The 15,489-nt window shown below is 38.6% G+C and overlaps 1 protein-coding gene across 1 annotated transcript in view; it reads right to left on the bottom strand.

The window, feature by feature from the left end:
• Nucleotides 1-807: 807 nt before the first annotated feature.
• The window catches only part of PEX5L (peroxisomal biogenesis factor 5 like), a 101,639-nt gene continuing 86,957 nt past the window's right edge, over nucleotides 808-15,489 (bottom strand). Inside the window, exons 7-14 of the mRNA XM_063408593.1 lie at nucleotides 13,045-13,140; nucleotides 7,109-7,225; nucleotides 6,060-6,203; nucleotides 5,192-5,262; nucleotides 4,223-4,420; nucleotides 2,766-2,931; nucleotides 2,247-2,404; nucleotides 808-1,494 (exon numbers count right to left, since the gene is read on the bottom strand). Of these exons, the coding sequence (XP_063264663.1) occupies nucleotides 1,290-1,494; nucleotides 2,247-2,404; nucleotides 2,766-2,931; nucleotides 4,223-4,420; nucleotides 5,192-5,262; nucleotides 6,060-6,203; nucleotides 7,109-7,225; nucleotides 13,045-13,140 (1,155 nt within the window). The 3' untranslated portion in view covers nucleotides 808-1,289. The remainder of the gene's footprint in view (nucleotides 1,495-2,246; nucleotides 2,405-2,765; nucleotides 2,932-4,222; nucleotides 4,421-5,191; nucleotides 5,263-6,059; nucleotides 6,204-7,108; nucleotides 7,226-13,044; nucleotides 13,141-15,489) is intronic.

The following is a 15,489-nucleotide window of genomic DNA, read 5'->3' as shown; positions in this document are numbered from 1 at the left end:
TATACACATTTGTAAGCAGCTACACGTACTGGTGTTATCTAAGGATTTTCTCTGGTATCCTGGAGGTCGTGGAGACTTTTGTTCCCATAACAGCAGGATCAAGCCTTGTTCTCAACCCTACCAGCATTATATACACCAATTTCTTTAGGCAAAGCTTTCCCTTGAGCATGGTCTGCAGGCAGTAACTCCTAGGAGTATTTTTATTCATTAGCAATGAAAATCTGTAGCTTGTTATGTCCAGAAATGACATCATTTGCATACAACATGTATGTGCATGCACATGCATGTATATGTGTAGTACCTGATGGATGCATATAATAATCTTCCTAGCTGTTAATGCAGTTTATATTGTCTTTGCATTTTTAAACAGAAAAATATTGAAAACCCTCTCATTACATTTCAGGAAATTATATTTGGTCCTCTCTGCCAACAAGGCCATCCTGTACATTCCGTTGTTGGTGACTAAAGCAAAAACATAACACTATTTTACAAAAAAGAAAGATTAAAGTGCATAAGTACACAGAAAGGTGCAGACCCTGCCACGAGCTCCCTCAGACTGTCCCAGATCAAGGACAGCTGGTTTGAGCAGTAATTCCAGTGCAAATTGCCTCTTCTGCTGGCAACCCTTGGCTTCCCCAAATGTACCTGGCCTCCTGCCACAGCCCTCCCTGGGCTGTGCTCCTCTGGGCATTGCACATGGCTTGTGACAACTGGGCCCAAATCAATCCAGGTACCTTTGGAAGCAAAGAGTTGATTGCCAGCTAATAAATATACTCAAAACAAACCACATCCTTTTTACATGCATCTATTTTCAGAGCTGTGTTAAAAATGGACCTTGAGAAGGTTTTTCATCAGAGAAACCAAAGGACAGGGAATCCCCAGTGTGGGGCAAAGTGGAGTCAGCAGAGTGCAATGAGCCACCAAGCAGGTTCCTTGGATGCACTGCTTGCCATTATCATTATCTAGGTTTCTTCTTAAGATATTTTTCTTTTTACAGCTGTATGTATATTGAGAGATATGGCTTGCATGGGATGAAGATTCTTCAGAAATTGCTATTTCATCTAGTCCAGGGCTTTGTCTGATTAGCCACAGCTCATTTCAACCCTTTGAGTTTGAATTTATTTACACTATTTTTGTGCTTTTGAACTTTTCCTTTATGAATAATATCTGAAGGAATTCCCCTACTGATCTAAGTCATGATCTTTTGGAAAATGTGGTCATTTGGGGATGAGTAATAAAAAAGTTCTCTGTTTCCTAATACAATTTAGTCAATTTTTGAATCCTTTTTATTACGGCTCTAGATTAAAAGCTCTTAGGAGAATGTCTAGATCACCCACGTTGGCAGCTTGGAACAGTTCTGGCTGGTCCATCATAGACAGAGCAATCCGAAGAGCTGCCCAAATATTGCCTGATAGAGCAGGGTGGGGAACCTGCTGCTGATTCCTGCTTTTCCTTTGCAAACTGAGAGCAGTGAGGAAATTGCTGACAGCTTCTCTGTAGGGAAGAAGAAGAAAAAAAAGAAACAAGGAATATAATTTGTTTAACAACTACAGGCAGACTTTCTAAAATTCCATGCCAGGCTTAAATACATTATTATACAAGTTGTTCATCAGTCCCTTTGGGTTGTTCTTCCTTGATTTTTCTCAAGCAGAAGGGCGTGGCTGGAGGTAACATAAAATTCAGTCTACCCAAATATTTGGGGGTACTGCCTGCATCACAGCAAAACTCCCCTTCATCTCTGGATGTGTTTAAAAAAAGACTGGACATGGCACTTAGTGCTATAGTCTAGTTGGGGTGTTAAGGCATAGGTTGGACTTGATGATCTTAGAGGTCTCTTCCAACCTCATAATTCTGTGATTCTGTGATATTCCCTGTCCTCACCTGACAGCTGGGACCCTGGAATATCACCTTTGTTCCTGAAGGATGTTTTTGATGGCATAAACTGCTTGAAACAGTTTAACCCAAGTTTCCCTTTTAAAGACAGGCTCTTTTCTTTTACAAAAGCTCTTAAGAGCAAGACTAATTCAAAATGCAAGAACAATCCCACTGATTATAAGAATACTTGCACTTAGAGCTACAAAAATGCTTTTTAGTCCTCTGCAAAAAGTTACGACAACATTTTACAATATCTGAGATCGTGTAGCCGTATTCTGATTAGTTTTTTTCTTAGGTACCTCCAGCTCAAAAATGAATCCTCACTGGGCAGTTGGGATGGCTGACTTTGTTTCCACATGTTCCAAGCTCACCTGTAGGCCCCGAGGTTGATGCAGCTGATGCCCAGGTTGTACCTGGACCTGATGAAGCCGGGCTGTATTTCCAGGGCTCGTGTGTACGCCTCCACCGCCTCCTCGCTGCGATCGCCATTCGCCAGCGTCGCCCCGAGCCGGTTCCACAGCGTGTAGTCCTGGGGAGAAAAAGGAGATTTCTACTGCAGCTGTCAACAGCCAGACATCAGTTCTGCTGGCAAAGGAAGGAGGGCTGCAGAAAATAGGAGTGTTGTATCAAAATCGACAAGGAATGTGAGGTTCTGACTCGTGATTGAAGGCAAATTTATATATCTAATATCATTTCTCAGCACACAGGTAGGAATTGGACATGCATAAATCTGCTTCTAAACAGGGCTGTCTTGTAATTAACATTTCTATTTCGGGTCTTGAAATTTTAATGGCAGAAGTGGCATGTCATTAATAACAGCCTGATCCAGACAGGAAAAAGGAAATGGCCTGTAAAGCTAAATTTTTAAAAATGTCAGATATAGAAGGTACCTCTGGTCGAACAGTTAAAGCAGCACTAAATGCATCTATTGCTCTGTTAAATTCTCCATTCAGGTGAAAAAGAACCCCAAGTCCAGTCTGCAGGTCAGGATCTATCATATCACCATTCTGGTGAGCAGCCTCCAGGTACAAATCCTTTACTTCTTCAAGTAATGAGCTAGAAAAAGGAGAAAAATAACTTAAAGATCCATCATACAGTTATTTACAAATATTTCAATGTTGATTGAATAGCCTGAAATTAAAGTCTTTGTAGTGGATTTATCAGAAGTGTTGTACTCCTAAAATTTGTAAATGAGCTTCTTCATCATGGCAAAGGTTTATTTCAGGGTGCTGTTGTAAACTCACATCTGAAACAAAAAAAGTTCATCTATGAAATGAGGTCAAAGCACAGCTGTGAACCCAGGTGGGATGGCATGAAGGTTTATTAAAACTATTCAAATTAGATGAGTTTCTCAGACATAAAACAGTTCTTTATTGGCAAAAATAGTAGAATTTTTAAGAGGAATAGATAAGGGACCAGCCAAGACCCTTGAAGAAAGATGCCAAAACATAAGACTTTTGTGCCCACTGTAGCTTCTCAAAACGTTTGCACTGACAGCACCAGATGTCAGGGGGATGAAGCCAAAGTGAAATAACACACTTAGCAATTAAGCAGAACTTGCATATTTTATTTTTGCTCATATGAAATTATCTTGTCAACTCAGGGCTTGTAAGTGATGAGGGTAAAACATAAGGCCTGTCTTCAAAATGACAGGCAGTGAGATAGCCTGAGTGGTTGGGTTCTCTAAATCATGTTTATGCCTTTAATGACTTTATTATGTATCTCACAGTCCAGAGGTACTTGTTTATTGAACTCATGTTGAGGGGCTGCCAAATCATGAATCTTTTGTTATTTAGGATGGCTGAAGATAAATCAAATGGCTGTGTTGTCTCTTGGTTGGAACCAGAACAGCTTTTAAACGAGCAGGTGCCACCTCTCAATATTCTCAGTGAACTCACATTGCACTGCAAAATGGCTCATTCCTGGATTCTGCTGGGTTGGGATATGGGAAAACAGTAGGAGCAGTGAAGAGTAGGAAAAACACACACATCTTGAGCTGGGTAAAAGTTTAGTGTGGATGTGAAGCAGGTGAAGGGTGCAGCATGTAGGAATACAAAAGCAGGAGACAGGGATGGAGAAAAGTGATGGGAGTTGAGGAGAAGCATCCTTTTTTAGCTGTTTTTTTTGGCTTTTTTGTTTTTTTTTAATTTCAGGGAGGCATAAAAGATAAGGCTTTCAGTCATTAAATCAAATGTTCTTTGTTGGCTTCCCTCTCCTGCTATTAGAGACAAGTTCTTCCATCACAGGGAGCAGGCTGGACTTCTACAGAACAAGGGGACACAGCAGGCACCATCAGTTCTAGGGATATCATCAGTATTTCCATCCTGAGGATTTCCACTGCATTTACCTTTCATCTGCTGTCTTAGACATCCTCCTGGAAAGGGCTGGGGACCCTTTTTTGCTTCTCACTATATACTTGTATTTTGGATTTTGCTTTATCCAGTTTCTCAGGGACTGATAGGCTTCCTGTTGGTGGCCAGTGTTGGTGTAACTCACAGCCAAGGCCATCAGAGCTTTCAGGTTGTTTGGCTGCAGTTCCAAGCACCTAGGCAGAAATTAAAAAATACATTGAGTTACTTCTGCAGCCAAGGACAGTGCTTGAATTCTTCCAAAATAATCAATGTGAAGAAAATCACAATCACTGTTGTTATTTTGAAAACTGGGGATGAGGAAACTCCTAAATCAGGCAACCCCTTGGATTTCTATCCAGGTAAGCTAACGAGGGACATATAAACAAATCTGAGTATCCTTAGGGGAAATAACTTCATGGTTATCAGTGCTGATGCAATTGAATATTGCTTCAAATGGAAACATAAGACCCATTACAAAGAGATAACAATAATAATAATAATGCTGATATTTCGGAGCTCACATTTTATGTACAAGAATTCTGTGATCTTCACATCTCCACCAACCTAAAAATGTTGGCAGTTTAGCATTCAGCAGCTGAAGGGAGCTCACTCCAATTAAGCAAACCTCTTCATTTAAGGACAGACTACAGAAAATATGCCAAGTGGCTGGAATGTAAAAAAGGCACTTCATCTGCATCATGCCTAACTCATATTTATTAGGCCACGTAACATTTTTAATGCATGTACTTAAATTACTCCATGAAATATTGCACTTATTTAATGAAACAGAAATATTAATCACTAGTCATCCCTCTGAAGTCACTGGGAGCTTCTATATCTGTGTCAATGCTCTACTTTTCTCTTGGAATGCTGCACATTCTAAGACAGGAATGACATTAAATATCCCCAGGTCTCCATCACCCAACACTCAGCAGACCCCAGATTCAGGACTCATCTCCCTCTACCTTTGGAGGGCCACGATGGCTGCCTGCTCATTTTCATTTTCTGCCTGTGTTATACCCAGGAACTGCCAGGCCTGCAAAAATAATAACCATTTAGTTTGTTAAATATATCCAACTGCAAACACAGTTACAACCAATATCAGTGTTAAACACAGGGGTGAGGAAAAGCAACAGAGGTGTCCAGCACTAAGGACAGATTTTTCTACAGGGTGCACACCAACAGTCCCAATCAATGCAATGCTGAATATCTTTGGGCCTAATAAATATTTATAGTCAATGAATGCATGAGTATTCTGTCAGTGTGTAATCACCTGCTGATTCCTTAAAGTTGAGTTACTGTACCTTTTAAATTTTGCTACTATTTTATGGAAAATAGAGAAGAATTATTATTTTGTTGTATATTATAGATATTAGGAGTTTCTAGGCAGCTTGAGATTCTTTGATTTTTTTTAAATATACTGTTTAACTCAAAGAGCCCTAGATACAGTATAAATATTTTCAACATTTCACAAAAAACAGACTTTAAATATAAATTTGTCAAAAACAGCAACATTGAAGAAATTTATATAACTTTAAAATTTTTTTCAACAGTCTTGTTAAATCAAAAATATCCATCTTTTTGACAACAGTGTTTACAAGATAGTTTGAAAATTTCAGGATATGAAGGGAAGGTTTGAAATATTTCAAACAACGAAATTTCAAACCCAGATCCTCATCCTATGAAGAACTCATGGTTGTCTATTTAAAGGCACACACTAATTCATAACCCCCAGAATCCAATGTTTCAGTCAGTCATGACTGGCAAAGGTTTGAGCCCAGAAATCATTGCAGCATTCTGTGCTGAAGGGAGTTCCCTTTTCCCTGGGAATACCTCGGCATCGTTGGGCTCCTGGAGAATTGCAGCCTCCAGGTATAAGATTGTAACAGGCAGGTCACCTTCTTTCATTTTCTTCAGTCCTTCCTCAAAAGCACCAGGCCAGTCTTTGAAGGGATTGTCAGTGTGGAAATAATAACCCTGGAGAAGAGAGATAATGGACCCGTGAATGACAAGTTGCAGGGAAAGTCTAGAAAAATATGACTCACTATTTTCCAACTGGGTGTAAAAACCTTTGTCCTGTGGGAGTGGCATGAGCTCCCCTGTGGAATTTCAATGACAAAAAGTGTAAAAAGTCTCACCACCAGGCATTTCTGTTTCTGCTCTCTTTATTTTTACTTCAGCTCAAGTTATACTTACTGGTATTTATGCTGGGCTCTCCATCAAAGAAAATGTCACAGCCCACAGTGCCTGAGCATGAGCAGAACTGACCCTCCGAGCCCAGGGCATCCAGTGTGATGGTAGAGAACACACCCCAAGCAGGTGACTCCCCACAGGGCTCACAACCTCATGGCTGCTCTGTTAAAATCCTGAAATCTTCAATTAAACTTCCAGAAGCAGACAGAGCTGCAAGCACCTGAGTTTATTTCAGTATTCCTTTAAGTTTTGCCTTTTTCTCTTGTCACTGCAATGTAAAGGTGATATGTGGTAATATCAGCTACATAATAGAAATCAAATAAAATACGGAGTGGAAGAAAAGAGAGAGAATCTCTATAATTTCTATCCTCAACAGTGTTTGAATGTGCCAGTCCGGATATTTTTATTTGGTGCTTTTCCTGAAGTACCTGTCTTAAAAAGTGCCCATAAATCCAGCAGTTTCTCTGTGATCCTTTCAGCTCAATTTAGGCTGTGTGCAAGTCTAAACACATTCTCACTGTGGAAAGGTTTCTAATTCTGCCCCACCCACAGGCAATTAAAGAGGATGAGCTCTTTGGGGTAAAATTATCTTCCATGTCCAAAGGGTTTCCTTGGGCTCCCTGGAAGAGCTGAGGCTCATCTCACATTTGCACAGGGGGGATATATTGCAATAAAAACCTTGGTGCTACCTTCTCAATGGTTGAGATGGTCACATGCCCTGGTGTCTCCTGGTTCTCTGAAATCCAGTTTCTGCGAGCCATTTCCTCCCATTCTGCTTGCATTTTATCCCAAAACTCTGTGTCAGACTAGAAAAAAAGGAAGAGAAGAGAAAATGAACAACAAAACTTTAAAATAAAGATCAAAAAGAAACCCCAAAACTTTTAAATTTCTTTCCATTTCTTTCTGGTTTGAGTGTCAGTTTTGCTGAGCAGTATTATTTCTATTAATAATCACACAGACTGAAATACTACAGCTCCCATTTGGAATTCCATATACTTAAATTTCCTCTCTTATATTGCAATGCATTTTGTCAACAGAAAACTCTTTATCTCAGAGGCAGTGTATGTCCTATTTGAAGCAGGATTTGCAGCAGCTTACACTGCATCTTATTGATGCTAACAGCAAATTGTTACATAAAATTTGAAGGCAATTAATGCTTCAAGTCCCAGGACAAAGAAAAGAAAGAAAGAAGAAAAGAGGAATCAGCTAAGTGCATATGCAAAAGAATAACAATAGATAAAAGTTTAAAAGACAGCAAGCATTGCTTATTTTGGTATATTCAACATCATTTCCAGCTATGAGAAAGAGAAATGCCAAAGCTTAGGCAGAGGGTGTTTGCATGAGGGATGTAATACAAATTGAGCTTTTTGACATAGTGGAGAAATCTTAATACTGCATTGTGTACTCTGCTGGTGAGAGGAATCTACAAGAGATTATAAAATTATAGAACGAGATTAATATTCAACTCAAATTTGAGGGAAAAATGCCCATACAAGGGAAAGAGAAATTATGAAAAACGGATGAGATTTAGGACGACGAATGAGATTAGCAACGACCAGAAGGAGGGAACAACTGTGGCTACTAGAAAATGATGCCAAGAAATAGAAGTAAAGGAGAATCCAAATTAAGGTGCTACTTTTTCAGCTTCCACACACCAGTCATGAGACTCTGCAAAGGAGATCCATAGCAGAGCATTTGCAGAGCACTACAAGCCTTTCCAAAATTCTCCTGTGAAGGTGTCTGCTATGTTCCTCTGTGGAAAAGGAAATAAAAAGGGAATCTTACACTCTTGGAAAGGAGATTTCACTCCAGGTAATAGAAGTGAACTTCCCCTGACCACTCTGTTACACCACCTCACAATCTGCTTTCATTCTGCACTTGAAGAAAACACATTCATATAAAGAGTTGTGAGATTGTACTGAAATGTCCATTTAGGGTTTGAAAAGGCTGGGATAATGAATCAGATTTTTCACTCCCTCTTTAACTCTTACCAGCCATGACCAGAAACAACTGAATCCCTAAAATTATCCTGTTCCACAGCTAACTCCATCAGCTGTTTCTCATTCAGCACAAATCTTCTCTGCACTGAAATAAAAATTACGTGATCATGTTTTAACTAGCAGTAATTTTGAGATTCAGCAGGAGGTAAGAAAGTGGAAATTTCCCTTTCTTTCAGATTAATAAAACTACTGAAAAAACAATTAGTAATGGCCTTAGTTAGCCAGATTAATTTATAGAAATAAATAATTATATATCTATATGTATGTATGATATTTATATTAGAAGTTTTGCTTGCATTTTTCCCCGCAAAATTTCCTTATGGATCAATGATATGGAAACATCAAATCATATTTCTGCAGACAGTAAGCAAGCATATAAGTGGATTTAGGTCTTAAATTCAAATTCTGCTGTTTAATTATATATTTATAATTCTCACAGAAGTTCACTGTGTTTCCACTCCCTGTAAAAAGCCAGTTGTGCACTCAGGGAGCCACCCTGAATGTCCATCCACAGAGAGGCAAGGGAGGAGGGAAAATGCAGTGAGGAGAAGACCAGCTTTGCTATCATCTCTCTCAGCTCCTCCTGCACTAGAGCACTGTAAATATTTAAATATTTAAATTACACATTTAAATATTGTAAATACGACAGTCTTTGCTGAAGGCCTAAGTCTATTTCAGCTGCCATTAGCAGCAATTTTTTTATTGACTTCAGTGGCAGGAGGGTTAAATAAATATTGGGCCTTTCTGAAAGGCTCCTAGATTTAATTTTAACTCTATTTGCTACACCACCAGTGCTAATTAACCTCATTTCAATGTTTTTGCCACCTTAAGGCTGGCCAAGAACTTTGCACGAACCAAAAGTTTTCAGAGCAGTTGAACACATTTAACACATTCTTGGATCCTCTGCAGCAGCCAAGAGGAATGGCAACGAGGAAAAGTGTTCATACCATCTGACTGCTTCCAAGCAGAAAATTCTGCATTTTGGCAGAGGCTATTTTTACTCTTAGTATTTAAAAATATGCTTCAGCAGTTAAACAAATAGGAGGCAAAATATTTCTAGGCTCTTTATTTCCTATGGTCCAATGAAAGGAGGCAGGGGATGTATTTATAAATTTACCTGTTGTCATAACTTTTATAATTTTGCCTGTCCTGTATTGCCAAAAATTAATTTGCAACATTCCTAACTGACCAATGCACAAGAAAGGTTCTTCCATTTTTCTCTGAATGCTGCACTACCATAGTTTTTGATGTGAAAGACACAGTAAGTTAAATTGTCTGCTTAACTAGGTAAGATTTCCTTAGCTGATATCTTCTTGAAACAAAATATGAAAATTTTATTGAAGTTTAGAGATAAAAAAATCATTGCCAAGGCAAAGATTCCCGCTGTGTTTTGAAAGAGTATCAAATAATGACTCAGTTTCATAGTTCTAATTTAAAATACAGCTTGGCCAGTTTTAGGCCCATCCAAAGAAATGTCCAAATAGTGAGACAGGAATATTGTAGGTACAGAAAGGACTCCAACCTCCAACCAGTACTCATGGGAGCCACAAAACTGATGGTCCTGGAATATGTTTTCCTAGGCTAGAACAAATTAATCCCATCTTTTTCCTCCTATTGTCACATAATTTAGCTGTAATGTGCTTTGATGCTTCAAAGCAGTACATTATACAGCAGATGGTTCATGTGACATTGTGTTGTAAATAAAATGATGCTGGGAAGGACAGCACAAAATTTCTTATGCATAAGCTCACAAAACAGTGTGGCATCTGCAGTTTAATCAGAGAAATGTGGAATAAGAAAATAACAAAACAGCTTTTTTTTCCCTCTCTGAGACACTTCTCTGTTGGAAGTTTTTGCACCTTCTTGCTTTAATTTTTATTTATTCTAACTCATCACCAGTAAGATGGTGGTTGATAAAACAATTCTTTTAATGGGATATAAATACAGGATGGATCTGAATCCCCATCCTGTAATTTTTTAAAAGTTCAAACCTACCAATTTTTGGTGAAACAGAGCTAATTATTAGAAAGATTGCGTTAAAACCTAGTTCCTATGGCACTTGGAAATCATTGAGACAAAAAATCATGAGGCAAAACTCAAATCCAATTTCCAGAATATACCTTTACAGAATATACCTTTCCAGAATAGACCTTTCCAGAAAAGGTACTGAGGTCTGCAAGCACTCAAACCCTGCAAGGGAGTCTGGACCCTCTCTAGTAAAAAAGTTGTTTTTACTCATCACTTTATTCTTAAAAGATTCCCCAATGGCATAGACATCTTTAAACCTTCTTAAGAAAGAATTACCTCACAAATCTTCATTAATCTCAAAGTCTGACATGTTAAAACCATTCCCAAAGCTCTGAAGTGAACACTGGGTGGAGGATAAAGTTTGGTGTCTTCATTTACTGAATTGTTAATTAATTCTTTTCGAACTAGGCCACAAAGAACCCGAGATTTACTTCCTTTTCTTGATCAGTTTCCTGGCTAATCTTTCCACCTGGAGCTTTCCCAGTTGAAGAATATTACAGAAACAGCCAAAGCCTAAAAATGAATTTTTGACCTGTATCTATTCTCTGCTTAAGAAAGCACTAATCTTTCTGAGATGGGCTCCAATTTATTTCAGTCATTCCAGCTTTCTTATCACTTCATTTTAGCTAGGATGAGAATTCAGCTCTTTTCATATGCAAATGGAATAGCTGATCTGTAAGGTCTTAAAGAATCCTTTCCTTTACATTTTAACTACCTGGCCCAAGGTTCTATTTTAAGCAGAAAGAATAACTTAAGGCTGCCAGCTACATCTGGGGAAACATTTCATTTGATTCTTTTTAATAGGCATTATTGAGACTACTTTAAAGTATTTTAACAACCTGTCTCTGTTGCCTCAGAGTGACCTTTTAGTCTGCAGGGTTTGGGGTATTTTTTACAATATATTCTCCTCCTTACTTCACTCTGCAAAGTAATTCAATAATGTCTTGTAATCTGTTGTTGGACTCAACTCATTTTTCTTTCTGTTGAGTGTCTGGAAACTCCCCACCACACAAGTTTCTGGCAATTGCAGGAGTACTGACATCATTTGCTGAACCACCAGCATGGAGATGCTCAGCACAGATTCCCTGTGCTGCCTTCACAGGCCACAGCTCAGCAGTCCCACCCCGAGGATCAACCTGCAGGAACATCTGAAGCATTTTAAGAGTGGTAATGTGAAAGCAAGTTCCCTCCTTTCCAGCCAGGAGCAAATGTGTATGATGTGTGACATCAAAAACATCTCCAGTGCATCACCAGCAGTTGTTTATGAAGAATTTATTTGATCTGGAGAGAAAAAAATGCCTTCCGTGCTTAGTTTATGAGAGAGCTAATTTACTGATTGTGTCCATTTTGCTTTGTATGCTGAGACCAGATTTTTTTGTGTGCAATAAAATGCCAAGAAACCATGGTAGAAACCCTGCATTTTACCATAGCATATCATGAAAAAAACGTATAAATCACATGAATTACTTCAACAAGAAATTTTCTTTCTAGCTAGAAGCCAGTATCAGATTTAGGCATAGTTTTTTTTTTTTTCTCATCAGCCAATATTAATCTAGAATAGTTCAAGTGTCAACACTGGAATTATAATGGTATAAAACTTGAGTTAGAAGAGTACTGAAATACATGGCTAAAATTTAAATCCAAACTCAAACATCCCTAAAATGTTCTAGATGGTTTGGAGACTAATGAGCCTGCAGTCCATGTTAAAAATAACCAGTTTTGAGGAACTGGTTTCACAGCTTCATCCTCTGCACCCTAAGAACTCATTTCAGCAGCTGTTACATAATTTAGCCTGAAATTCTGTCCTTGCTGGAATGGAGCTGCCTTGGCTCTTTGTGGAGATGGGATTTGGAAGGGTTGCCCATGGAACCCCTGAGAAGTTAATGATGCACCAGATCAATGCTTATATCTAACTTTTTGTTGAGTTCTGCTAAAAAGCTGTATTCTACTTTGGATCAATTTGGACTAGTGGTATAGGACAGCACTCAAGAGATGATTTATATGTTGAAAATGTAGAATTTAGTGAAAAAAACCCCAGAAGTGCAATAGAACTATCCAAATACCTTTATCTTTTCAAAGCAGATAGATTTACCAGGAAACAACAATACTCCTGTGCTCAGCATTCTGCCAGGAGTTGTAAAAATGTGAAAATGGTGCATGGTTGGTGCTCATGTAGAACTCTGCTTTACAGCAGGCAATTGTGCTGCTCATCAGTGATTCTGAGCTCTGGTTCCACACTGGAGACTTGGTTTGTGTCTGGGCTTAGAGAACTGATTCCACACAATTGCTGGGGAGAAATGTTTCCCTCTTTTACATGTGGTTTGAAATTAGCTACATTTATGGGAGATTTACCCCTTTGCTCTAGTAATAAAAATCCAGCTTAAAAACTTGGTTCTTTCCAATGTTTCTTTATAGCTAAGGCTTTTGGATATCCTTTTTTTCAAAAACACAAACTGCTATTTTAAATTAATAGCTCCATGAATTGTATAATTTCTCTGCTTTGAATAATTCCAACTTTCTCCTCTGCTTGTGCTGCAAGATAAAAGAGAAATCTCTAGAACATCAGCTGAAAATGAAAACAGTAAATGAAATAATACCTCAACAGCTGCCTTTGCTCTTTCAAATTCCTCCTCCAAGGAGTGATTTCTGGAGAGAAGAGGAGTTCCCCAACGCTGCTCCTTGCTTGACCGTGCCTAAAAAATAAAAGAATAAATCAGAAAGGGGTGGTAGACTCTCCATCACTCTTGTGAGTTATTTCCTTAATTATCTAGAGCCCCTAAATGGCCTTTTTCTTGGGGAGAACTACTTGTTTCCCTGCATGAATTCCTCTGAATTGTCTTACATTGTAGCAGAGACCACTTCTCATGGGAAGCAGAGTAATTTATCTTTTCCAGATTTTCCTTTTCACTCAAGATGTGTGAAAGATAAAGAGACACCTGAGAAAAGGCAATGCAAGGGCTACAAAAGGAGAGAGCTGACGATTTGCCATAGGAGTTCCACCTTCCTGTTCCTTCTGCACTGTGACTGTGGGAATGCACTCCACTGACAACCACCCAGGAAGAAAACATTATTTTTTCCCTGCACATTTTGTGGTTTTCTTTCAGGTTTTCTTTTGGGATCACATTGGAGAGTCAGGTTTGCCCTGGATTCCCCTGGAAGAACAAATCCTTTTTACAATCAGCATCTCTTTTAGTACCACACTATTGGTCAATCCCACTGGAAGAACATAATGACTTTTTCCCTGTTCTTTTTCTAAAAACAACTTTATTTTTACAAAAAACGCTGTACAAAAACAAACAATATTTAAGGATGGCAGAAAAAGCACAAAGTGGCCTAATCTTGCTGAACAAAGCTCTGACTGCTAATCCCTTCCTTAGTGCTTGCCAAAAGGTTAAACTCATTAGCCACTTGTGTGCCCGTGCCTCCAATTGCATTAATTTCTCTGATTATATTTCTGATGTCTGTACTGGTAATATTCAATTTCTGTGAACCACACTGCTAAAAGACCAATTTTGATCACATCAGACTCATTTGGCTGTCTGTGCAGGAGTGGGCACTGCTGGGATGGAACACCTGACACATTTCTGAGCTCTCATACACGTGCAGTGTATGGTCAAATGCATTTATTTCTCTGTGGCTGGACACGCGTGGCTTTATTCCTAGGAAGGTGACATTCATTTGTCAAATGAGCCCTAGGTTTTCTATTTTGTTCCTGAGGCTTTGGTCTCTCAGTTGGAGAGTGATGAGTGAAATGCACATTGAGTGGATGAAACACAAAAGGTAAACAAGGATACAGCACAATTTCTGTGAGAGGCACGTGGTGGTGGTGGGCACTGTGTGTGTTCTGTGCTGGCCTCTGGACTTGGCTCTGACAGGAAACTCAGAGTGTGAGGGATTGTCTACACTGAGGATTTGTTGTTTCTGCTTTCACATCTTCCACCTCTAGTCCACGTTTGGAAAATATAATTTTATTTGGTGAGGCCAGGAAGAGATTTCAGGTTGTCATTGAAAACAAACCAAAACCCAGTCCTATACATAAACCAGTTCTTTTACTGGTTAATAGAATTTAGGGCAGAAGAGACAACTGGTTCAGATCACTCATTTGTGTGTCACATGATGGCATTTGTCACTCAACACCCATGGAACCAAAATGACATTCTTCAGAGAATAAACTAAGGTTGTCTGGAATAAATATCTTTCAGAAAGATGCTTGGGTTTAATTTAAAGTTATCAAGAGACCTTAATGTCATCACTTTGTTTGCAATTTTTCAGCTGTCGTCCTTGTTTCTCTTTTTAATTTTAATTTCAGTTTCCCTCTATTCTTATTTTTTTCCATCCTTTTTAATACTCCTTACTTTTTCTCTAGAAAGATACTGATAAATTTAATCAGGTTTTAGTGATATAAAGACATTTAATGATGTAAAAGCATCACAATATTAAATATTCTTAATATGAAACATTCAGGTTTTATCTTCTTGTGTCACTTTTATTCTGCCTCTTAATTTTTTATAGCCATACAGACAAGCAAAGTGAACTCTTTATTGCAGCACCTGTCCTGCTGCTCCTCTCTGCAGAAATCAGGTGATTTCCTGTCTCTCGTGAATTATGTTTGCTTCTACGCTCTCCTCTTCCCCCAGTACTGCACAGGGAACACTTCTGTTGTTTCAAGCTCCCTCCCAGCTTGGTCTTGTAAGTAGAGCCTGCATTCTTGCTCTGAAATGTGTGATTTTCCAATGAACTGTATTGTAATACAAATTTATACAGATGCCTTGATCACCAGCTCCTTTTTACATATCCTTTATTTTCATTTTTTTACATTCCACTGTTGCATCACATGGAAATTTTCTGAGGAGTTGGCTTGCATGTTTATTTTCAGATCAATAAAAATGAAGAACATGGTTTCTCTTTGGAATCCCAGAATAATCCCTATGTGATTACAACTCCTAGTAAATAATTACTGCTCCTCAGACCTCAGGTTAGCCAGTTTTAATCTGTTTAACAACTGCTTTATTCACATTGTGTGGCCACAATTTTACAATCAG

This window comes from Prinia subflava, chromosome 11 (assembly GCF_021018805.1).
Source record: "Prinia subflava isolate CZ2003 ecotype Zambia chromosome 11, Cam_Psub_1.2, whole genome shotgun sequence".
Classification (NCBI taxonomy): Eukaryota; Metazoa; Chordata; class Aves; order Passeriformes; family Cisticolidae; genus Prinia; species Prinia subflava.
Note: the sequence above shows the minus strand (reverse complement) of the source record. Positions and strands in the feature narration are given on the sequence as shown.